The sequence below is a fragment of the Eriocheir sinensis genome, chromosome 45 (genome assembly GCF_024679095.1).
Source record: "Eriocheir sinensis breed Jianghai 21 chromosome 45, ASM2467909v1, whole genome shotgun sequence".
Lineage (NCBI taxonomy): Eukaryota > Metazoa > Arthropoda > Malacostraca > Decapoda > Varunidae > Eriocheir > Eriocheir sinensis.
The window spans coordinates 14,652-39,011 of NC_066553.1; the positions used below are offsets into that span (position 1 = coordinate 14,652).

Sequence of the window (24,360 nt, forward strand, 5' to 3'; positions counted from 1 at the left end):
GTTGGATATGTAAGTGAAGAGAGAGAGAGAGAGGAAAGGAGGAAAATTACGTAGCGTGGCGTAACAGACACAATGCATCAAGGTGGGACGAGTCACAGGTGATGAAGAAACGTTGTGCAATCAGACTTTTCAAAGGAGCACTCACTGCCGATCATTGTTCCAGAAAACTCCCCCTCCCGCAGTGCTTACGGGTGCCTGTGTTCATTACTGTAGTTTTTTCACTGACTGCTATTTGTTATGGTCCTTTTGTTCTTGTTTGCTTGAGAAATATGGTAAAAAGTTAGAGGCGAGGCGAAGCACGGACCACCCAGACCATAGCTGCCGATACAAAGGGCCGGCTGGGGAGAAATCTCTAGCCACCTGTGACATCAAGATCAAGATCAAGAGACCAAAACAACAACAAACCCACGAGCACCCGCAGGATGACCGCCCCCGCAGGCTCCTCAGCAGGCTCCTCAGCAGGCCCCTCAGCGGAGCAGCCCAGGGTGTTCAAGCTGGTTAACCGCACATGGAAGACGCTACCGGACAAGGGCGACGACGTGTACATCCGGGACCCCAAGCTGAAGGAGGGGTATCTCGGCGACCTCAGCAAGAAGAGCATCGTGCAGCTCCAGGAGATCCTTCAGCGCCAGGACAGGATACTCAACAACAAGTAAGGCGCACCCACGGATATGTATATTGATTTGTTTATTGCTTACTGCGAGAAATAATCCAATGCCGCATTCACGGGAGCTTAGGTTCAAGGGAGCTGCCTCGTACAAGCCTACCGGCCTCTTGCAGACTCCTATGTTCTTAATACCACAAGAAATATAATCACGAGAGTGGCTGGGCCTTCTGTTCGTGTAGACTGTGTATAAGCGAGCCGTGCACACGCATTCATAATTATTAGGTTGTTGATTCTTGAAGCGTTTATGTATCTCGTTCGATCTTGTTTGATTTCTTGTCGTATTTTTTTATATGCCGCTGGGCGAATTAAAACTATTACTATTATTATCATTATTATTATTATTATTATTGTTATTATTTGTCCATCTTTTCCAGGTTCCTCGCCTCCAAGCTCAAAGACAAAGGAGAGCTGCTGAGGGAGTGCAGACGGAAAGTTGCTGAGGCTCTTGAACAAGCTCTCGACCTTCAGAAGAATGGCCCCAGAACAGACACCCCAGCAGACATCAATGCCATGGGTAGGACATTATTATCAAAACAAATACATGAGGCTTATAGTGTAAGAAGGGGAACTTGCCATTTTTAAAGTGACTGCCAGACTCTATAAACCCAACGCTAGTCGAGTTTGACAGAAAAATCACACAACTTTAGGCCTATGAATCACCCACTATAGACCACTTTTTCCTTAACTTGCTTCACCACATGATGCAGTAAGAATTCGGCCGTCAGATACCGCCACAAAAAGAATGCTGCCTCAATTGGTTCGGTCACCCCTTTTAACCAGGCAACTCATACATAGTTTCCCCTTAAAAAGACCAGTGTAAAGATTAGTGGCTAAATTTTCCTTATCTGCATAGTATGACAATAAAATGCATTCTCTGTTTATGACCTATATTTTCCTTATCTCCAGTCAACAATTTAAAGTGTTTAACTTTTATGGCCCCAATTTTCCTTATCTGCAGTTGACAATGTAAAGTGTTTATGATTTATAAGGGATATCTTTCTCCTTCAGAACGGAAAAGCCGAAGAAAAACTGCAAGCAAGCAAGAAGAGCTTCCTAAATTTTCCTTATCTGCAGTTGTCAATATAAAGTGTTTTCGATTTACAAGGTATTTTTTCCCCCCAGAATGGAAAAGCCGAAGAAAAACTGCAAGCAAGCAAGAGGCGCTGGACAGTGACGACGACGAGGCTGAGGAACTCGAGGACAGACTGGACCCCCTCAAGCTCATGGCCTACCACTCCTCCTGTGTCAAGAAACCCCCCCAGAATGAAAGGAGGCAAGTCGAAGATCATAAAGCGTCCACTGATCAAGGTCCCTGCACACACACAAAAAGAATCTTAACATTTCCACTCCTTTTCACGATAATTCGCTCATTTTATCCATCACAGAACATAAGTAAGAAAGTAACCCATAGATTTTAAAACGTCTGTTGATCAAGATTCCCACAAGTGAAACAAAAAGAATCATGACATTTCCAATTCTTTCTTACAACAAAGCACAACAAATGGTCACAGAAATATGTCTTGTACGTTAGGAATATTTTTTCCTGGAGATGTGATACAGTGTTTCCATTGACAGAGAGGACCAGGAGGACCCAACCAGTGCCATTGTGCAGGAACTCAAGCAGCTGGACCTTCAGGATGCTGCGCAGGAGTCTAAATCAGGCACTTCGTGTGAGTTTGGCGACAGGAGAAACCAGATGTTGGAGGACATGAGGAAACGAAACGGTCCCGTCAAAGACTCCTTCAAGCCCTTCAGGTACTGGGAATGTCAGGAGTGTTGGGGGATATATATAGAGAGAGAGAGAGTAAATGCTCAATTTGACGAACTTCTGTTTAACGAAAATCAACTTTAATCCCTTGACTGTGGATTTCCTACCAGAAGACATCACCAAGCTACAGGAATGGAACAAAAAGTAGCTGCTACAATTCAGTGAAGAAAAATGTATTCCTTGGGAGGGAATATCCAGCATACCAGTACCACATGGGAAACACTCCACTATCCACTACAGAGGCAAAGAATGACCTGGAAGTATATGTAACCAGGCTACCAGTGAAGGCGAAATCCATGCCAATCGCAGCGGACGGGTTAAATGCCACATACATACATTATCATAGCAGCAGCAGACAGCATCATTGCACTGTCCTATGTCTCTTAGTGTCCAGTTTTGATATAAATGTCCACAGTGGCCAGCTCCTCAAGGGAAAGTTTGGAAAGTTTTGTTTAGTCGGCGCAACATCTGTGGTCATATGCCGGAGAGAGACAGAAGGGGAAGGAATTATAGAAGGGAACAGATCCCAGGAGATGGGACACAACCCCTGATTAATACCTGGTACCCATTCACTGCTGGGTGGACAGGGTATCGGAAAAAGCCGCCCAAATTTTTCCACTCCGCCCGGGAATCGAACCCGGGCTCTCTCGGTTATGACCCGAGTGTGCTAACCACTGCACCACGAAGCCCCCCTCCTCAAGGGAACAAGGCATCAGAGCTAGAGATACACAGAACAACTTAAAAAAGGCTTAACAGTGTGCAAGGCTATTACAGAAAAAAAGGAAGGAAAAATGTAATGACTGACTATTACTGGAGTTTGTAAGGTAAAGTGAATAGGTGATGCAATAAGTAAATGATGGCAAAAACTATATTGATTATAATGACAACAATGCTAATGTTTTCCTCCCCTCCCCAGGCCCATTGCCAACCCCCAGCCCATCCCCGGCGTGGTGCATCATGCCACGCGGATGACCACCACCACCACCCAAAGCATCCCTGACAAGGAGGGACTCAGGCTGGAGCGCGAGTTCCTCATCAAAGAGAAGGCGAGTCACACGAGTATGATGGAATGAAGGGCTTAACGCTTGTGGCTTTGCTTTCTGAAGTGTTGTGTTACGTCGCAGGGTTCTGGAATATATGGGTCACAAGTAATGCTGGGTGACAGGATTACTTAAGGGGACAGTACTGGGTCACCCTTTTCAGTAGTAAACTCTGAAACTGCCTTCCTACCTTCATTTGTTCTATTTCCTCCTTCATGTGATTGAAACTCTATGAAAAGGGAAGGTATTAAGACACTTCTCTAACCAAACTTGATCTTTATGTTTCCAGGGCATGTTCCTTTCAACTTATTGGGGTAGTTTGATGCAGGCATTTTATTACATAGTGATATTTTGCCCTTGACCAATTTATACTTCAAAAATATGCTGAGAAGAGTTTCACAGTACACTTTTCTCAACGGGTTTTCTTTTCATTCCAGGAGCGAGCACTTTCGGATGCACGACAACAGCTGAGGAGGATAAAGACAGAGAAAATTGGGCTTCCATCGGCGGCGTCCGCGCTCAGATATCGCGACACCAACATAAACAGACACCTCCTGGACTCCGACGAGAGCGATGACAGTTTATCAGACTCAAACGATTATGGCGATGAGTAGCTTGTTTATTAGGAAGAACTCTAATGCTGGAAGACCAATTCAACTCTTTGGGCAGCTTAGTAACATGGGACAAAAGTGAAAAAGATATAGAGAAGAGAACTAACTTTAAAATCAAACTGAGTACGTTTTTGTGTGGTGACAGAGACAGACTGGTGAGGATTAAAGAGAGACATATGAGGTTTTGGGGGACAGGCAATGAGGAAAGAAGAGTGGGGAGAATGAGCTTGGTAGGAGGAGGAAGAGAAGGAAGGAGAGTGAGAAGATTGTGATTATTAGGCCCAGGTAGGGAGTGTTGGCTCTGAGTTGAGGTTTTGGGGGAACAGGCAATGAGGAAAGAAGAGTGGGGAGAATGAGCTTGGTAGGAGGAGGAGAAGGAAGGAGAGTGAGAAGATTGTGATTAGGAGGCCCAGGTAGGGAGTGTTGGCTCTGAGTTGAGGTTTTGGGGGACATGCAATGAGGAGGAGGAGTGAGAAAAGTGAGCTTGGTAGGAAGAGTAGAAGAAAGGAGAGTGAGATTATGCTTACGAGGCCCAGAGAGTGTTGGTTAGCTAGCACACAGCCTTCCAATGAGTACAGTGTGTATTGATTGTAGAACACACACAAAAGAGTTTCACTGGTCGCAAACATAAATCTTGCTGAAATAACACCTCCATTTAGCATGAATTACTTTGATACTAATTTTGAGCTAAAGAGAAGGTCCACTAACTCATTTTGGGGGTGCTAAAAGAGGGAAGACATGTCCGATACTGGCAGGAATCTGAATTATCTAAGAGCAAAATAGTTGTGATATTACTAGATGTATTTTCCTGGTTATAGTTTCCAGGTTTTGACTCCCTCTCGTACTGTCCTGTCTCCATATTCATACTTATTTTATTCATCCTAAATCTGTGATAAATTAAATGTGGTAATTGATATGTATTGATAATAAAATACTAATACACTCTTACGTTATCCTAAGCAATGATAAATTAAAAAAGGTAATTGAAATGTGGTTAGTGGAAAATACACACCACTCTCTGTACATACTTATTGCCAATGCACAAAACAATATGAATACTTGTTACTGATATCAGGCACAAGGGAGTCTGATGTAAGAGAAAAGAATGAATCTGAAAATGACTGAGGTGAATGGTGGATGCACACGGCTGTTTAACATTAAGTATAGAATTCTACATCATCATTTTGTCCACCAATTGTTATTCCTCGACCATCTGATATTTTTGTGTGAATATATTTGTTTTATCTAATATTCCTTTGGTGGACTTAAATAACCTTCAACTGACAACATTACAGTATTGACATTTTCCTAAAGTTTGAAGAAGTTTCCCAAAATGTACAAATATTGATTTTTATACTATTCCAAAAGAGCAAAGGAATAAATAAATTAAGTTTTCCAATGTGTTGTTTTACTGGGGGATTGACATAACCTACAACTGACGATATTATAGCATTTACCTTTTCCTCCAGTTTCAAGAAGTTTCCCAAAATGTACAAATACTGATTTTTATACTATTCCAAAAGCGCAAAGGAATAAATAAATTAAGTTTTTCAAAGCGTTGTTTCATTGGGGGACTGACATAACCTACAACTGATGATATTACAGCATTCACATTTTCCTCCAGTTTCAAGAAGTTTCCCAAAATGTACAAATATTGATTTTTATACTATTCCAAAAGAGCAAAGGAATAAATAAATTAAGTTTTTCAAAGTGTTGTTTCATTGGGGGACCGATATAACCTACAACTGACGATATAGCATTTACATTTTCCTCCAGTTTCAAGAAGTTTCCCAAAATGTACAAATACTGATTTTTATACTATTCCAAAAGAGCAAAGGAATAAATAAATTAAGTTTTCCAATGTGTTGTTTTACTGGGGGATTGACATAACCTACAACTGACGATATTAAAGCATTTACATTTTCCTCCAGTTTCAAGAAGTTTCCCAAAATGTACAAATATTGATTTTTATACTATTCCAAAAGAGCAAAGGAATAAATCATCAAAGGGTTGTTTCATTGGGGGACCAATATAACCTACAACTGACGATATTACAGCATTCACATTTTCCTAAAGTTTAAAGACGTTTCCCAAAATATACAAATACTGATTTTTATACAACTGCAAAAGAGCAAAGAAAAAATAGAATCATTAAGTTTTTCAATGCGTTCTGTTACTTAAGAAGAAAAAGAGGGATATTCATGAGTAAGGAGTAAGAAGGATAAGAGAGTAAGGAGTATGTAGGATGAGTGAGGGACCATTATGAGTAAGGAGGAGAGAGGTGTCTATTAACCATTCCCCATTAACTTTGCTGCCCCATTTTCCAGACCGCCACCTATTACAGTATTTCTCCCAGCCAGTCCCTTCACTTTCCTTCCTAACCCTTCCACTCTGCATACGAGGGAAACTATACTCTAAATAACTACCATATACTATCATTGAGTACGAGAGGAAAATCATATCACTAAGTTCATTATATAACTCCTCGTGGTCCGTAAAATCACAATAAAGCAAATACAATCATCAATTTAATTCGTTTCCCATGCTCTGATCTTCCTTTTCCTTCCACTCTGCATACGAGAAAAAACTATACTCTAAATAACTATCATATACTATCATTTGAGTCTCTAAGTTCATTAAATAACTCCTCGTGTTCCGTAAAATCACAATAAAGCAAATACAATCATCAATTCAATACGTTTCCCATCCTCTGATCTTCCTTTTCCTTCCCCAGCATGCGAGAGAAACTGTTGCACTATAAATAACTAGCATTCTTTATCAACGACTACGAAAGGAAACGGGTTACACATTATCACACATTATCTATAACCCCGCGCGTAGTATCTCAATCCCGGCCCCACGTCCCGCAGCGAGGCCGTTTAGCGCTATCACCGAGATGGGGTAACGCGGGTAGGGAAGGAGAGGGAGGAGGGGGAGATGAGGGAAGAGGGGAGATGTGAGCGGATGTGTGTGTGTGTGGGAAAGGGGGGGGGGAGGGTCAACCAGCAACAGGAAGGACACACACACACACACACACACACACACACACACACACACACACACATCATTACACCTCTGTGAGTCATACATATATCACAGCCTCGCCGCCCTGTCCCTCACGTCCCCGAACCTGAACCCTGCCCTCTCACACACACACACACACACACACCTGTCGGCCCGCCCATCAATCACACACACTCACTCACTCCGTTCCTGTCCTATATCGCCCAGCCACCCCTAACCTCGCCCCGTCAAACCAACACTCCTGCCCCGTCTCAGCCCGTCCCGCCCCGTCACAGCCCCGTCAAGGTAGGCCCAATGCAGCACAGTAGCCATCAAGCTTTCCCTGCAGTGGCCCAGATAGTTAGCTAGATAGATTTGTTGTTGTTATAGAGGGCGTTAGAATAGTCTTAGGAGGTGAGGTTGTGACATGAGAAGGAAAGAATGATGTGTTTCCTGTGGTCCAGATAGTGTTCTCCTCGGCTGGTTGTTTTATAGGGGGATGTTAGGATGGTGCTAAAAGATGAGGTTGTGCCATGAGAAAGGAATCATGATGTGTTTAAAATCTACTTAGAGTGGCAATGCACGACTCCAACTGGACAAATATAAGGGAGGAAGCCCCGTGGTGTAAGCTGTATGCCGGAAAAGTCGCTCTGCATGGTGAAACGAAACATGAGTCAGGCGGAAACTGGAGAGATGGAGACAGGCTAAGAAATGTAGAGGCATGCGAGTGAACAGAGTCAAGACGGGAAAGTACATATATAGTACCCGAGAGACCAGTGGAATTAGCAGCTTCAGAAATAAGGATGCACGGGACAAGACTGGGCCAAGGGAGTCACTTTAAGCATCTGAGAGCACAGACTGAGGCAAGGGAATGTAGAGGAAAGCGAGGGAACAGAGTGAGACGGGAAAGTACATATATAATGCCCGAGTGACCAGTGGAATTAGCAGCTTCAGAAATAAGGATGCACGGGACAAGACTGGGCCAAGGGAACCACTTTAAGCACCTGAGAGCATAGACTGAGGCAAGGGAATGTAGAGGAAAGCGAGTGAACAGAGTCAAGACGGGAAAGTACATAATATAGTACCCGAGAGACCAGTGGAATTAGCAGCTTCAGAAATAAGGATGCACGGGACAAGACTGGGCCAAGGGAACCACTTTAAGCACCTGAGAGCATAGACTGAGGCAAGGGAATGTAGAGGAAAGCGAGGGAACAAGGTGAAGACGGAAAACTGTGTGTGAGGGACCAGCGGAGGAGCCAGCTTCAGAAATAAGGATGCACGGGACAAGACTGGGCCAAGGGAATCACTTTAAGCACCTGAGAGCACAGATTGAAGCAAGTGCTGAAAGTGACCATCTGGGTTATACAACTACCCCTGGAAATGCCCAAAACTCCTATAAAAAGCCTTGTCACATATGTACTATACTAGGGTGCCGGAATGCTTAAGAATTGGCCCAGACGTCCACTCACAGCCACACGTTAAGGTATTGGCGCCACACACTCACCGGGCGTGGCCTTATTACGCTCTTATCGTATAATTATAGTGTTCGGTTACGAGAGAGAGAGAGAGAGAGAGAGAGAGAGAGAGAGAGAGAGAGAGAGAGAGAGAGAGAGAGAGAGAGAGAGAGAATGTGAGTGAGTAAGCAGGTGAGTCATTATCATTCACAGGGAGTAATTATATGTGCAGACAGACGAGGCACTTCACGAGCCTTGTATGAATTTGCGGAAGTCAACCTCTCCAGGAATATACCGTGTTCATTGCTCCTCAGGGCGGGGGACTGGGCCTGTCATGACGCAGTGGGGCACGGAGCCTGTCCTTGATAAACTTGAGTGAATTAACGTTCCCCAGAGCACCTCGTGGCCAGGAGCACCAAGGGGGACGTCTGTAGTATTGCCTCGACACTTGCTAGGTCCATATTCCTAAACGTGTTTGGCTCCCACTATGACTATTTCCCAAGGCCACAGAGAAGGTTAACCGGGTTTTCATGAGTGATTTTCCCGTTCAAGGTACAGAGGTCGTGTAAAACTATCACTAGGATCACAAAATAGTCCATAGAAATCCCAGCAACTTCTCCGAGAGGCTTTTTAAACAGGCGAACTAAGGCGCCGAGACGTTTAACAATACAGGCTTTGGAGACGTTTCCGCAACTTTCTTATTAATCAACAGTGAGCAGAGAAAATGTGCTTCCCCTGCCTTGCCATCACCGTCCAGCAAAGGAGTGACGAAGACCGCGCCTGCACGAGTTCAGCACCAAGTTTTTTATCCAGATCATCCTCGTATGCAACGGACAACTTTGATGCGCTTACTTTGGATTTTTCGCATCAACGGATCCCAGTTTACACAAGAAACTGAAAAGGGAGCGTGTGTTCTCACAGTTGGTCACTGAAGTGTTTAAGAATATGGCCCCGAGGTTCTTAGCGAGTGAGCCGCTAAACCAGAAGAGTCAGACTACCACCAGGATGATAAAACTACCCCCTGGAAGTGCCCAAAACCCCTACGAAAGCCTTGTCAAATATATGTGCTTGGTCACTGAAGTGTTTAAGAATATGGCCCCGAGGTTCTTAGTGAGTGAGCCGCTAAACCAGAAGAGTCAGACTACCACCAGGATGATAAAAACTACCCCCTGGAAGTGCCCGAAACCCCTACGAAAGCCTTGTCAAATATATGTGCGCTTGGTTACTGAAGTGTTTAAAAATATGGCCCCGAGGTTCTTAGCGAGTGAGCCGCTAAACCAGAAGAGTCAGACTACCACCAGGATCATAAAACTATCCCTGGAAGTGCCTGAAACCCCTACGAAAACCTTGTCAAATATATGTGTGCTTGGTCGCTGAAGTGTTTAAAAATTCCCCCGAGATTCTTAGTGAGTGAGCCGCTAAACCAGAAGAGTCAGACTACCACCAGGATCATAAAACTACCCCCTGGAAGTGCCCAAAACCCCTACGGAAGCCTTGTCAAATATATGTGTGCTTGGTCGCTGAAGTGTTTAAAAATTCCCCCGAGATTCTTAGTGAGTGAGCCGCTAAACCAGAAGAGTCAGACTACCACCGGGATCATAAAACTACCCCCTGGAAGTGCCTGAAACCCCTACGAAAGCCTTGTCAAATATGTGTGCTTGGTCGCTGAAGTGTTTAAAAATTCCCCCGAGATTCTTAGTGAGTGAGCCGCTAAACCAGAAGAGTCAGACTACCACCAGGATCATAAAACTATCCCTGGAAGTGCCCAAAACCCCTACGAAAGCCTTGTCAAATATGTGTGCTTGGTCGCAGAAATGTTTAAGAATTCCCCGAGATTCTTAACGAGCGCCTTTTCCCGATAACCAACCCGTCGGAGCCGCGGAGTGAGGACATCAGGAAAAAAGATTATAATTATACCCATCCGGCGGGTTATCAAAGTAGCTTCTTCGAACACCACACACGAGTCTGATAAAGGTTCCAAGATGAAGGGTACGTTATACTCTGAATGAATATGAATGACACTGTTATCCAGTGGACGTTCTATCCGGCGTCGCGCTCACAAAGTTTCCCCGTGTAAGAAGAGACCACGGCCACTCCCAGACGCTTCCTTCTCACATCAACTCTTTCCAAAGGCCAAAACGGAGGTCAATCGGGTCCTCGTGAATGCTATTTTAGGTTCACGGTACAGAAGAAGGATCAGAGTACCACCAGGGCCATCAAGCTATGGATGTGTAGTAGATTGAAACCGTCTATTTTTTCGCCTTACGTCCATTGCTATGCCATATATAAATAAGCCTTAGGGAAATAGTCTGATAACTTACCCTCCAGCCTCCCCCATATCCTGTACACCACTAGGTAAACACACACACACACACACACACAAAGGGAAATAGTCTGATAAGTTACCGACCAGGCTCCCCCATATCCTGCATACCACAACTAGGTAAACACACACACACACACACACACACACACACATACACACACACACAAGGGCGCGCGCTGGACGAGAGGAAGGAAAGTCGTTATCTGTGTTAATGAAGTTTACCGAGAAATGATTCGTGAAATTTCCGTTATGTGGTCGTGAGAGAGAGAGAGAGAGAGAGAGAGAGAGAGAGAGAGAGAGAGAGAGAGAATACACAAAAAATATATTCATCAAGGTTTAGATCACAATAATAACAAAAGTAAAATCTCAATAACTTCTTTCGCTTGTTAAGTAAAATATCTCACACTATAAGAATGATGGTTATACACACACACACACTCTCTCTCTCTCTCTCTCTCTCTCTCTCTCTCTCTCTCTCTCTCTCTCTCTCTCTCTCTCTCTCTCCTTCCGTGTCTCCTGAGGCCTCCACCGTTCATACGAGGTCAGACGAGCGCCAAGTCAAGGCTGTTCACTATATCATTCTAAGTAAGGACGCCGCGGCAAGCATTGTTGACACTCAGCAGAGGTTCATGCAAGGAGCCGCCTAAAGAGGGATTAGCCTTTATCTAATCACTATAAAGAACATGATTGGACGGATTAGATTCTAGTGCGTGCAAGCATGTCCCTCCTACAGGCCCGTATTCCTAAGGCGCTTGACGGAAAGGGTTCAAAAATATCCTGAACATATGATACGGGAGGGAAGCTTCTTGAGGACTTTTTTTGCATGGGTGTGAGTGCGTCTGTGCAAGTGAATGAGCTCAATGGGACAGTGTTCTAAGGCGCTTTGGGAGCTTTTAGCAACTATTTTCAAAGGTCATAAATGAGGTTAGTCTGGTTTTAGTGAGTGTTTTTCTCACGTAACTGACTGCCCTTTCGGCCACCTCTTCGGATTCTCTACAGGAGCAGCGAGTAGCAGGCTTTTTCTTTTTATTGTTTCCTTTTTTTGTGTGCCCTTGTGCTGTCTCCTTTGCTGTAAAAAAAAATCCATAGTGCAGAACCCTTGTCAGACTATTACTAGGCTCGTAAAACTACCCATGGAAATGCTCATAACCTCCACGAAAGACTTATCGAATGTGCGTGTGTGACCCCCGAAATGCTTGAGATTATAGACCAAGGAACGCTTCGGGTCTCTCAACAATTATTCACAAAGCTCACAAGGATATAAGTCTGGTTCTCATGAGTGGTTTTTTTTTAAAGTTCAAAGTGCAAAAGCCTTGTCAGACTATCACTAGGCTCGCAAAACTACCCATGGAAATGCCCACAACCTCCACGAAAGCCTTATCGAATGTGCGTGTGTGAACCTCGAAATGCTTGAGATTATAGGCCAAGGAATGCTTCGGGTCTCTCAACAATTATTCACAAAGCCCACAAAGAAGATAAGTCTGGTTCTCATGAGTGGGTTTTTTTTAAGTTCAAAGTGCAAAAGCCTTGTCAGACTATTACTAGGCTCATAAAACTACCCATGGAAATGCTCATAACCTCCACGAAAGCCTTATCGCATGTCTGTGTCCTTGGGCCCCGAAAAGTTTGGGCATACGGGACAAAGGTGACAGAATTATGGGCCAGGAGCCGACACTCTCAACCCGCTGTGTATGATGCTGTGTTATGGAGTCTGGCGGCAGGGCGTCATTGATATGTACTTTATGGCCATTATTCTGTTGTCCGTCTAAGCACCGGAAGAGCCTCGTTCACTGCCATTCTGTGTGTGTGTGTGTGTGTGTGTGTGTGTGTGTGTGTGTGTGTGTGTGTGTGTGTCTCTCTCTCTCTCTCTCTCCGTCTCTACGGCACGTACACGGAGCCAATGAGACGGAGATAAGCTCTGAGGCCATGCGCAGTAATACCGTATGTGCCCCTAACTTGACCGTACCTTCACAGAGGCACACACACACACGCACGTTAGAGGCGACAAAATCAGGGTGAGAAAGCAAGGAGCGGATGTGGCTTGGGCGCCCCCACTCCTTGCTCTGGTGAATGTCTTTGTTTTCTGAAGCTGATGTCACCGCCTCTCATCCTTGCTGGTGTCATGAATGAAGGGAACGCTTAGGAAAGGAGGGAGGCGTATTTCCCTTCCCGGTAGCTGCTGGGATCATGTTTCTTAAAGGCCCCTCTAAGCGAGAAAAATTAGAAAAAAACATCACTCACGCAAACCATTTCATAATATATATCAACGCATTTGTGATCAGTTTATGTATCATCTATTTTTGGGGGTTTATATCATGGCGAAAATTTGGTCCGTCACTGCTACACGGTAAAGCCACAAATTTGGCCCGTCGCTGCTACCGGGTTAAAGAGGGCAGGTTAGGTTAGGTTAAGTTTCTTTGGGGCCAGTTAGGGTAATTTTGAGTGGGAATCACAATGTCAAACTATCACTAGGCTCATGAAACTACCCATGGAAATGCCCACAACCTCTACGAAAGCCTTATCAAATGTGTATGTTTGGGAATACGGGGCAAGGATGGCAGAATTATGGGCCAGGAACGAACACTTTCAACCTGCTGAGTACGATACTGTGTGATATGCAGTATGTAGTATTTACCGAAGCAACAACCTAGTAGTTTTACGAGCCTAGTATTAGTTTGCCAAGGCTTCTGTGAATAGAACGTGAATAGCACTAATGAGAACCCGACCAATCTCCCTTGAATAACCTTTGTATTTGTTGTGAGAACCAAAGCAGCTGAGAATACACGAGAACCAAAGCAGCTGAGAATACACATCTAAACCCCGTATTGTTAATTAAACGTATCGTGATAACTGTCTGAAGAGCCTCTCGTAGAAGTAACAGATTTCCATGGTCTGTTTTGTGTTCCCGGTTATATATTTACACGACTTCTGCACCTTGAGCGGAAAAATCACCCATGAAAAACCCGGTTAATCTTCTCCGTGGCCTTGGGAAATAGACGTAGTGAGCTCGATGCGTTAAGACGATGGACCTCGGCTCTCTCCTCCCGTATCCTGCACCTGTTTCCTTTTTCCCGAGTCTAGAAGTTTTCCTAAAGGCGCACCCACAGCCACACCCTCTGAGCTGTCTTATATGTATTTTGTGGAGCTTTTCTTTAACACTTTTATCGACTCGTTCTTAATGTACTTCATCGTCAGTTACTTCTGTTTATTTCGTCATTTTCTTGTATTCTTTTTCATCCAATCTATTTTTTTTTTCTACAGCATGGGAGACAGCTCAGGGGCAACACAACACAAAAGCAACAGAAAAGGTCGAGAACGGGGCAGAATAAGAGGCCAAAAGAGAGGTCAATTTCGGGAGGAGAGGCATCTTGGCACTCCTCTCTTGAAGGAGGTCGAGTCATAGGCAGGAGGATATACAGACAAAGGAAGGCTGGCCCGGAGTTTACCAGCAGGGGGGATAAAAAATTGAAGATATTGAAACTTAGAATTGGAAATCGTGCATATCCTCCCCCCCCCTCATTGCTCGGGCCGCGGATGTATATATAAGTACGAGTCATCATCATTATCATCTATTACTAGTTCACTGTAGGACAAAGCGCTCCCCTAACGTCCTTCACTTCTTTGCTTGGTGTTAGTGTACTCCATCCTGCCCTGACATATGCTCTGTTTTTTTCTGTAAATATATCCTTCTGGTTCTCTGTCTGCCCTCGCTTATATGTCTCTTGGGCTGCCACGCTGTTACTCTGGTTCTCTGTTATCAGTTAAACGTATGTGCTCCACTTTTTCGTATTTCCTCTTCGTTTTCTGATCATCCTGTCTTGTATAATTCCTGGGCTGCCACGCTGTTACTCTGGTTCTCTGTTATCAGTTAAACGTATGTGCTCCACTTTTTCGTGTTTCCTCTTCGTTTTCTGATCATCCTGTCTTGTATAATTCCTGGGCTGCCACTCTGTTACTCTCATTGTCTATCGGTTATTCTGTTATCCGTTCTACATATGACATGACCTGCCCGAGTCCATTTCTTGTACTTCATCGTTATTAGAATATCTTTAACTTTTGTCTGTTTCATAAGCCGCAATGCACGATGCCTGTACCTCCATGTTATACTCGAATACCTTCCCGTTTTCCTTAGTATTGCTTCTTAACTTTCTCTCTATATAGTCTTAATCTACTGGAAGGAAAGAGTGTGTGTGAATGGAGTAAGGAAATGGAAGGGGTGTGAATGGAGGATGGAAATGGAAGGGGTGTGAATGGAGGATGGAAATGGAAGGGGTGTGAATGGAGAAGAACATTGCAATAGGAAGGAGAAAGGCACTGGAATCAGACCTTATATGGGTGTATGTAACAAACAACTATTAGGAAAACCAGCGCAGGAACCCTCATTATAGACGCTTCTTGTCCTGACGTGCGCACAAGTCGGCATACGTCACGTCCTAACGAGAAGGTGATGAGGCAACTGGTGGTCGAGGCGTCACATCCGCAGAAAAAACAAAACCTCAAGACAGACAGAGTGAGGCGAGGAGGCGAGTGAGCTGGACTGCTGCTGGTGGTGGTGGTGGTGGTGGTGATGATAAATTAGTTACTTCGTGTGAGAGCGTGCCAGGAGCATCTTGGAAACCCCAGCAAGTGATGACAGCGCTTTGAGGACAGACTTTGTGGCCTATTGAGTAAAGCCAGAAGCAGTGTGGGACAGAAATAGGTGAGTGTGAATGGGAGTTCGTAAAAAAGATTGGTAAGTATAGGAAAGCGTGCCACCAGCATCTTGGAAACCCCTGTTGATAGCGCTTTGAGGACAGACTTTGTGGCCTATTGAGTAAAGCCAGAAGCAGTGTGGGACAGAAATAGGTGAGTGTGAATGGGAGTTCGTAAAAGAGATTGGTTAGTATAGGAGAGCGTGCCACCAGCATCTTGGAAACCCCTGTTGATAGCGCTTTGAAGACAGACTTTGTGGCCTATTAAGTAAAGCCAGAAGCAGTGAGGGACAGAAATAGGTGAGTGTGAATGGGAGTTCGTAAAAGAGATTAGTTAGTATAAGAAAGCGTGCCAGCAGCATCTTGGAAACCCCAGTAAGTGTTTATCTCTTGTTGACAGCGCCAGACTTTGTGGCCTACTGAGTAAAGCCAGAAGCAGTGTGGGACAGAAATAGGTGAGTGTGAATGGGAGTTGGAAAAATAGATTGATTAGTATAGGAGAGCGTGCCACCAGCATCTTGGAAACCCCGGCAAGTGTTTATCTCTTGTTGACAGCGCCAGACTTTGTGGCCTACTGAGTAAAGCCAGAAGCAGTGTGGGATAGAAATAGGTGAGTGTGAATGGGAGTTGGAAAAGGTGTTTGTGAATGAACCACTCCTATGTTCGAATACCGGTCGCATACCAGTTATCATCATCATCATCATCATCCTTCTACTTCTTTTTCTACTTTTTCTTCTTCAGGCGTTACTAGGTCCATTGCAAGACATAAATCTGTATTTTCAGACGCTTTAGACTCTCACATCAGTTCTTTCTCAAGCCCACAAAGGAGATTAGTCGGGTTTTCAAGAGTGTTTTTTTACGTTCATGGTCCAGAGGCCTTGTCAGACTATCACAAGGCTCATAAAACTGCCCATGGAAATACTAACACAACCTCTACGAAAGCTTTGTCAAACTATCACTAGGCTCATAACACTACCCATTGGAAATACTAACATAACCTCTACGAAAGCCTTGTCAAACTATCACTACACTCACAACACTACCCATTACTAACACAACCTCTACGAAAGCCTTGTCAAACTATAACTAGGCTCACAACACTACCCATTGGAAATACTAACAGAACCTCTACGAAAGCCTTGTCAAACTATCACTAGGCTCACAACACTACCCATGGAAATACTAACACAACCTCTACGAAAGCCTTGTCAGACTATCACTAGGCTCACAACACTACCCATTGGAAATACTAACACAACCTCTACGAAAGCCTTGTCAGACTATCACAAGGCTCATAACACTACCCATTGGAAATACTAACACAACCTCTACGAAAGCCTTGTCAGACTATCACAAGGCTCATAACACTACCCATTGGAAATACTAACACAACCTCTACGAAATCCTTGTCAGACTATCACAAGGCTCATAACACTACCCATTGGAAATACTAACACAACCTCTACGAAAGCCTTATCAAACTATCACTAGGCTCATAACACTACCCATTGGAAATACTAACACAACCTCTACGAAAGCCTTGTCAGACTATCACTAGGCTCACAACACTACCCATTGGAAATACTAACACAACCTCTACGAAAGCCTTGTCAAACTATCACCAGGCTCACAACACTACCCATTGGAAACACTAACACAACCTCTAAGAAATCCTTGTCAAACTATCACTAGGCTCACAACACTACCCATTGGAAATACTAACACAACCTCTACGAAAGCCTTGTCAAACCATCACTAGGCTCACAACACTACCCATTGGAAACACTAACACAACCTCTACGAAAGCCTTGTCAAATGTGGGTGTGTAAGCCCCTAAGTGTTTGAGGATATGGGGTCAAAGTCTTTTCCTATCACCATCTCCATTTCTCTTTGTCTGATGTTAGTGTGCGCCATCCTGCCCCGGCAAATGCTCTAACTTCCATCTCTCTGTCTGCCCTGACTTATGCAAATTCCCAGGTTGTCACTCTATTATTCTGGTCATCTATGTGTTATCAGTTCTGTGTGATATGACCTGACCGAAATTGACCTCTCTTCTGACCTGTCGTTCTCTTTTCGCGGGCTTTTTATGTTGCTGTTTATGATTTTTGACCTCGACCTGACTTACTTGCTGTAAAAAAAAAAAAGTCCACCTCTCTTGTTCTTCGTCGTCACTAAAACCTTCCTATCTTCATCCTCTGTCTGTCGCTTCCTGTAACTTAATACTCAACTTATTTATCTTTTTCTCTCTCTCCATTCCTCTTTGTGTGTTTCTAAGCAACTATATCCTCATCCTTTGTCTGCCCTCTGATGGCCGCTCGCTTCCTGTAACTTAATCTTATACTCAATTTATTAATCCTTTTCTCTCTCTCCATTCCTCTTTGTGTGTTTCTAAGCGCTCTCTCTCTAAGTCTTAAAACAACTATATCCTCATCCTTTGTCTGCCCTCTGATGGCCGCTCGCTTCCTGTCCCTTAATCTTATACCCACGCTTCTTTATTTGTCTTTTCATTCCTCTCTGTGTGTTTCCGAACGTTCTCTCTAAACCCAATATTCTTAAACGTATCCGCCCGTCCGTTCGCCTGTTAGGAAAGCCTTTCGAGGAAGTTGTTGCTGGGGTTTTCAAGGGCGGTTTTATGACGTTAGTGATAGTTTTACAAGGCCTCTGCGCCATGAACGGTTACATCACCCAAGACAGCCCGGTTAGTCTTCTCTGTGGCTTTGGGAAATAGTCGCAATGGGGATTCGATACGTTTAAGAATAGAAGCTCCGAAATGCTTGAAAATTTTGACCTCTTTTCTTCCACCTCCTCCTCCCTCCTCCTCATTCTTCTTCTCTTCTTCCTCCTCGTTCTTTTCTTCTTCCTTTCCTCAACTATATTTTCTTTCACTTTCTCCTCCTCTTCCTCATCTTCGTTTAAGAATAGAAGCTCCGAAATGCTTGAAAATTTTGACCTCTTTTCTTCCTCCTCCTCCTTATTCTTCTTCCTTCTCGTTCTTTTCTTCTTCTTCTTCTTCATCTCCCATATTTTCATTCACTTTCTCCTCCTCCTCCTCATCTTCGTTTAAGAATGTAAGCTTCGAAATACATGATAATTTTGACCTCTTTTCTTCCTCCTCCTCCTTATTCTTCTTCCTTCTCGTTCTTTTCTTCTTCCTCTTCTTCATCTCCCATATTTTCATTCACTTTCTCCTCCTCCTCCTCATCTTCGTTTAAGAATATAAGATTCGAAATACATGAAAATTTTGACCTCTTTTCTTCCATCTCCATATTCTTCTTCCTTCTCGTTCTTTTCTTCTTCCTCTTCTTCATCTCCCATATTTTCTTTAACTTTCTCCTCCTCCTCATCTTCTCTTCCTCTTCATCTTCACCCTTTCTCCTTCTCCTCCTCATTCTTCTTTTCCCTCCTCCAGCACGGGACGGCGCGGCGGTGACTTCCCGTAACCTACACCATGCATCACTCTGACGGAAAGGGCGTTATGGGCGCGGAGTTGGTCGGCGGCGCGCAAGAGGTCGACGGGGTTCACCAAGCCGTGTACCGCGTGGTGTTGCCGCTGCTCGTGTTCTTGGGGCTCGCCGCTAACGCCCTCTGCCTCTTGGTACTGACGCGACCCAACCTGCGCTCCACGAGGGTCAACTGGTGAGTGTGTGTGTGGGGGGTGAGGGGGGCGGTGGAGGAACACAAATGAACACAAATGAAGAACAAACAACAGCAGAGGAGGAGAAACAGAAGAAAAATGAGGGGGGGGGAGAAGAGAAGAATGAAGAGGAGGAGGAGAGAGAGAGAGAGAGAGAGAGAGAGAGAGAGAGAGAGAGAGAGAGAGAGAGGGCAAATAAGAAAATTAAAACAATGAAAAGGAAATTAAGAGAGGAGAAGAAAAGGAGATAAAAGTAAAAAAAAAAAAAAAGAGGTAGAGAGATGGAGGAGGAGGAGGAGGAGGGAGAGAAGAGAAGACGAATAAGTAGATGATAACAAGAGAAGAAAAAAAAGAAAAGAACAAGAACAAAATAAGAAAAAGAAAAGACAAAAGAAGAAAGAGTGGAAGAATGTGTGTGTGTGTGTGTGTGTGTGTGTGTGTGTGTGTGTGTGTGTGTGTGTGTGTGTGTGTGTTAAACTATTCTCCTATTCTTTTTTTCTTCTCTTCTTCTTCTTCAATCTCCTTACACACCCCAATCCATCTCTTCCTTTCTCGTGTTTCTTCTTCTTCTTCAACCCCTCACACCATCCTCCCCCCCCTCCCCCCCACAGGTACTTCATCGCGCTGGCCTCGTCCGACCTGCTCGTCTGCATCTTCCACATCCCCGTCATCACCACCATCACAGGCTGCACCTTCTCCTCCTACGCCGAGGCCCTGTACTTCACGCACTTCGGCTGGACGCTGGTCGGGGTGTGCCAAACCTTCGGCCTCTACGTCATCGTCTGGCTCTCCTTTGACCGCTTCGTCGCCGTCTGGATGTACGAGGTCTACCCAAAGATACAACAGCAGCCTAATGTCAAGAGGAACAGGCTGCTGGTGACGGCCGTGGCTTGTGTTATCTTCCACCTCGTGTATATGGTGCAGGCGGAGGTGCGCTGCGATAGTCCGGTTGACGGGGATGAGGCGTGCGAGTATGGCCACTGGGCCGTCGTCAGCGGCTACCAGTACATGTTCTACAGCACGTGGCACAAGGTGTACAGCGTCTTCTACGGTCTGCTCATCAGGTGGGTGCAAGGCCTCGGGGTGTTTGCCATTACCAGCACAAAGGCATCATTCATATTAGTAATCTGGGGAGGCGGTGGCTGAGTGCTTAACGTGCCGGCGCCGCGTCCACAATGATGAGGGTTCGCGTCCCGCCCGCCGCCACAGCAAGGATTTTTCAGTCACCGCCGAGTGGCCTGAAGCCCCATTCACACTGTGCCGACTCTGGGCCACGACAACCCAGCGACTTTTCCATTTGACAAGTTGGTTCCCACGCTCCAAGAAGGGGGGCAGGTTTTATTGGGGTCTTGGTGTCTTGCCGACTGTCTGGGACATTCGGCCGACTAGTTGCCAGCGTGTCGTGCTAACCCTCACGACTCCAGACTCCCGTCACCATGTCAGCGCAGCATTCAGCAACAGTCTCAAGACCTCTTTCAAGACATGCCCGACCCTTTCACATCAACAGCTAATGCCTCGTGTACCCTAGAGTCGTGGGTAGTTGTGGCCCAGAGTCAGCACAGTGTGAACGGGGCTTAAGACTACCCACATGCTGTCTTGAAGATCGCATGTCAAGCTGAACTCATGATTCTCTCTCCAAAGAAAGGATCAAAGATGAGCTCCGGGGGCAGCATGAGCCAAGCAAGATGGCGCCACTATAAACACTTGCCTGCACCACAAAGAAAGCCTGCCCCAGCCATAGGCAGAAATGTAAAAAAAAAAAAAAAATGACAGCATGAAAGTAATGCCTCATGATAAAGAAAACCCAAGACTCCATTTCAATTAGTGGGAGTTTGTGTGTCCATCCATTTCTCAGACTGTTCAAGCTCTTCCTGTGCTAACATGGCAGGGCCTCCTAACCTTAGCAAGACTTTTTCGACCTTTGCTTTTTTTCTTTTAGGTGTTGCCCGGAGCGCCGGTAGACTTTCTAGAGGGGTCTCTTTGACGACCCCCGCCCGTTAGTGCCACAGGCGAATTTTATTTATGGTGGCTGCTGTGATGTGCACCCTTGAGTTGCTTTCTTTGCTATAAAAAATAATACAAATAACCGGCCAACATGACAACTCCATTTCCTATCCCAGGTGGGTGCCGAACTGCCTCCTCATCTTCTTCAACACGAGCCTGGTGGTGGGCGTGATGCAGGGCCGCGTCAACCTCCCCGCCGGCAGCCAGACGCCGGGCGGCAGCGGGGAGCGCAACCTCATCATCATCACCATCGCCATCACCATCTCCTACGCCCTCTTCACCCTCCCCATCATGATCTACATCACGGGCTACGCCGGGCCTGAGCCGGACCGCTGCTCCGCCTACCACCCCAAGGAGGTGCTGCGGGCGGTGGGCAACTCCCTGCAGCTGTTTGAACACGTCATCCACATCGCCTTCTACATCGGGCTCAACAGACCCTTCAGGAATGAGCTCAAGTACCTGCTGAGGCTTGAGGAGAGGCCGGAGGAAGGCCTGGGCAGCGGGAGGAGCCAAGAATCACTACGGGCTGATGAGGAGTGCTTGGAAAGGGGGCAGAGGAAAGGGAACAGCCTGGAGCTGCCGCGTGCCTCCCCGAGCCTTCCATCCAGCACGCAGAGCAGGCAAACCCTCACACAGGACCTGGGCACCAGCAGGGACGATCTGGGTGCCAGCAGGGACAACAATGGTGCGTTCTGAGGCAACACCTGCATCCGATGATCTGTAAAACCACCTTATTCCTATTTGTACCGCTGCTGAATGCTCAGTGCGGAACCAAGTGACCGCTGACTGACCTGCAATGTGTCTTGGGATGCAGTGCAGGATTACAAGCCAAAGAGGGACTCAGTGATGGGACAGTCTTGGGACACGTGGCAGCACACAATGCACACTTCTGCCCGTCAGTGCCCAGCGCACCACTACACAGCTCCTTGTGTTAGGCTGGCAAAACCTTGTGATTCTCATAGTGCCTTGTGCTGCTGCCACAAAGTCCAGTGCTCTTGAAACACACCCAGCATGTAGACACGTGAACTTGATAAACAGCAGCAGAGGAACACGCTTCACATTACTGAATGATGGTCAGTATGTTCACCTCACAGCCGAGAGATCCCGGGTTCAATTCCCGGGTATAGTGGAGACGGATGGGCAGTCTCCAGTTATCCGTGCCCCATGTCCACCCGGTAGTGAGTGGGTGCCGGGTGTCAGTCAGGTTGTGCCCCGCCTCCCAGGTGTGTGTGGATGAGCTGTGAGGTTCCAGCCATACCCAAAGATGTTTCTGAGTTACAAGTTCATTCAGTGAAGCGACTGGCTGCTGATCACCAGTCTACTGCATGATCAGGCCATGGTGAATGACAGTGATCAGTCACACACCTGTGAGTCAAGCCTAACAGAGTCTTTCCAAAGCTCAGCACCACGCTGCACAATATAGGTTAAGTGAAATATATTTTTTATAAAGAAAATCTATTGAAATGTAAATAATTTATGAAAAAAAAATATTTGATCCGACCTTGATCTGTAATGCTTCCATGATTCCTTAGAATGTGCCAAATAATAAATATTAATGAGTTCCTGTTAAGCCACAAGACCTTCAAGTCTTTCCTTTGCCTTCTCAACACTGCTAGAGTTTGACCGTTGGTGTTTGTGCTCTGTTGTGTGACAGCGCCACACACGAGGTTGTTTCTTTGTCTGATCCAAACAGCAGAATGAAAATACACATGCAAACAAAGTTTCTGCATATAAGAATTAATAACCACGACTGAGCTCTTTTTCCACACAAGGAAGGTCAGACTTGATGAGGCCATGTTTAAAATTGAAACCCTTACACTTGAAACCTCTAATACTGTCAGAGTTTCTTGAGGGAGCTGCACTTTTGCACCATGAATGGGAGAAACACTCTTGAGAACCAGACTAATCTCCTTTGTGGCCTTGGGAAATACTTGCTGTAAGAATTGAAAGCATCTGAGAATACAAGACTTGGTGACTGCACTCCACTGTAACACTCCACCTCACACACGGTGAACCCTCTGCAGATGCTCCTCCACGTGCTTGCCATGGGGTTGCCTCGAAAAGCCCCATTGTAAAAATATCGCATGTCACATTCACGCCTACCGGACATCATCGGACAGCCTACATACCATGCCTTAAATGTGCTGCGATCACTTACCATATGCAGCCTAAAGATGGGAAAAATCACCCATCACAGAGCCTTTCTCAAAACAAAATATTTAAAAAACATATCAAAATTTGCAGTACAGGAGACCCTCTATTGGACGCCAGATATCTACCCAAGAAAGTCAAGCAAAACGGAGGTGTTATTTCAATGAGATTTATCAATTTGAGACTGGTGGGAGATATTCTTTGTGTGTGTGTGTGTGTGTGTGTGTGTGTGTGTGTGTGTGTGGGAAGGAGTCAGCTCAAGGGTGTGTTTCAAAGAAGTATTTACAATAAGCGTGCTAATTAGAGGGTCTGCTACTGCACAGATTCCACAAAATTTTAACATAATCGCACCGTCGCAGAGTCAAAAAAACGTGCATGTCGGAACAGCGTAAGTCGAGAAGCATCTGTGTTTAGTGAACCTCAATTTGACAAGATTCAGAATTTGTCAAACCATACTATATAACCTAGTGAACATTTATTATATATATATCAACTATTTTTGGTCTTATTTTCAAACACATTTAATCTTCATAGAACAATACTTTTCTTAAACGATTGACAGTTCTCATTTGACGAAACAATACGAAATACTTAAACGATATCTTACTCTCTTCTTATTTAACACATTGCCTTGTAGCCCTTCACAGCTTCAGGCACAAGGAACTTTAGTAAATTATAATGACTTGTAGAGGTAAAGGTTTTTCTCACAATAGGTTCAAGAGGCTTTACAGTGACACCAACAATTACTAAAGTGCTCCTGTAAAAGTCTATCTCCTTAAGGCTGTGACGCACTCCACTTAGTAAATTTGACCTCATAAAAAGTATCATCATTGCTAAAGTTGACCCCTTCCAAGACCCAACCCTTCAAGGACTCACCCCTTCCAAGACCCAACCCTTCAAGGACTCACCCCTTCCAAGACCCAACCCTTCAAGGACTCACCCCTTCCAAGACCCAACCCTTCAAGGACTCACCCCTTCCAAGACCCAACCCTTCAAGGACTCACCCCTTCC

At 45.2% G+C, this 24,360-nt stretch overlaps 3 protein-coding genes across 10 annotated transcripts in view; 2 read left to right on the top strand and 1 right to left on the bottom strand.

Annotated features, from left to right (window-relative positions):
- The window catches only part of LOC126980828 (general transcription factor IIH subunit 3-like), a 31,942-nt gene that overhangs the window by 2,457 nt on the left and 5,125 nt on the right, over positions 1–24,360 (bottom strand). The gene's annotated exons all lie outside the window — the stretch shown is intronic.
- On the top strand, positions 146–5,481 carry LOC126980827 (uncharacterized). 3 transcript variants are annotated; one of them, XR_007733615.1, is made up of 7 exons: positions 146–652; positions 1,042–1,181; positions 1,790–1,944; positions 2,247–2,422; positions 3,352–3,481; positions 3,913–4,371; positions 4,500–5,481. XR_007733615.1 is itself a non-coding variant. In XM_050831105.1 (6 exons), the coding sequence occupies exons 1-6, from the start codon at positions 423–425 to the stop codon at positions 4,087–4,089; spliced, it is 1,008 nt and encodes a 335-aa protein (XP_050687062.1). In that variant the 5' UTR covers positions 146–422; the 3' UTR covers positions 4,090–5,481. The 3 variants fall into 3 exon arrangements, 1 of the variants encoding a protein (XP_050687062.1); XR_007733614.1 differs by having other exon boundaries at positions 3,913–4,267; positions 4,398–5,481; XM_050831105.1 differs by having other exon boundaries at positions 3,913–5,481.
- LOC126980826 (uncharacterized) lies at positions 7,163–24,358 on the top strand. Of its 5 annotated transcripts, none has more exons than XM_050831100.1 (4): positions 7,163–7,395; positions 18,970–19,196; positions 19,806–20,258; positions 21,315–24,358. In XM_050831100.1, exons 2-4 carry the CDS (start codon positions 19,009–19,011, stop codon positions 21,892–21,894), a joined length of 1,221 nt encoding a protein of 406 aa, XP_050687057.1. In that variant the 5' UTR covers positions 7,163–7,395; positions 18,970–19,008; the 3' UTR covers positions 21,895–24,358. The 5 variants fall into 5 exon arrangements, with proteins under 5 accessions (XP_050687057.1, XP_050687056.1, XP_050687059.1 ...); XM_050831099.1 differs by lacking the exon at positions 7,163–7,395 and adding an exon at positions 15,357–15,568; XM_050831102.1 differs by lacking the exon at positions 7,163–7,395 and adding an exon at positions 15,612–15,714.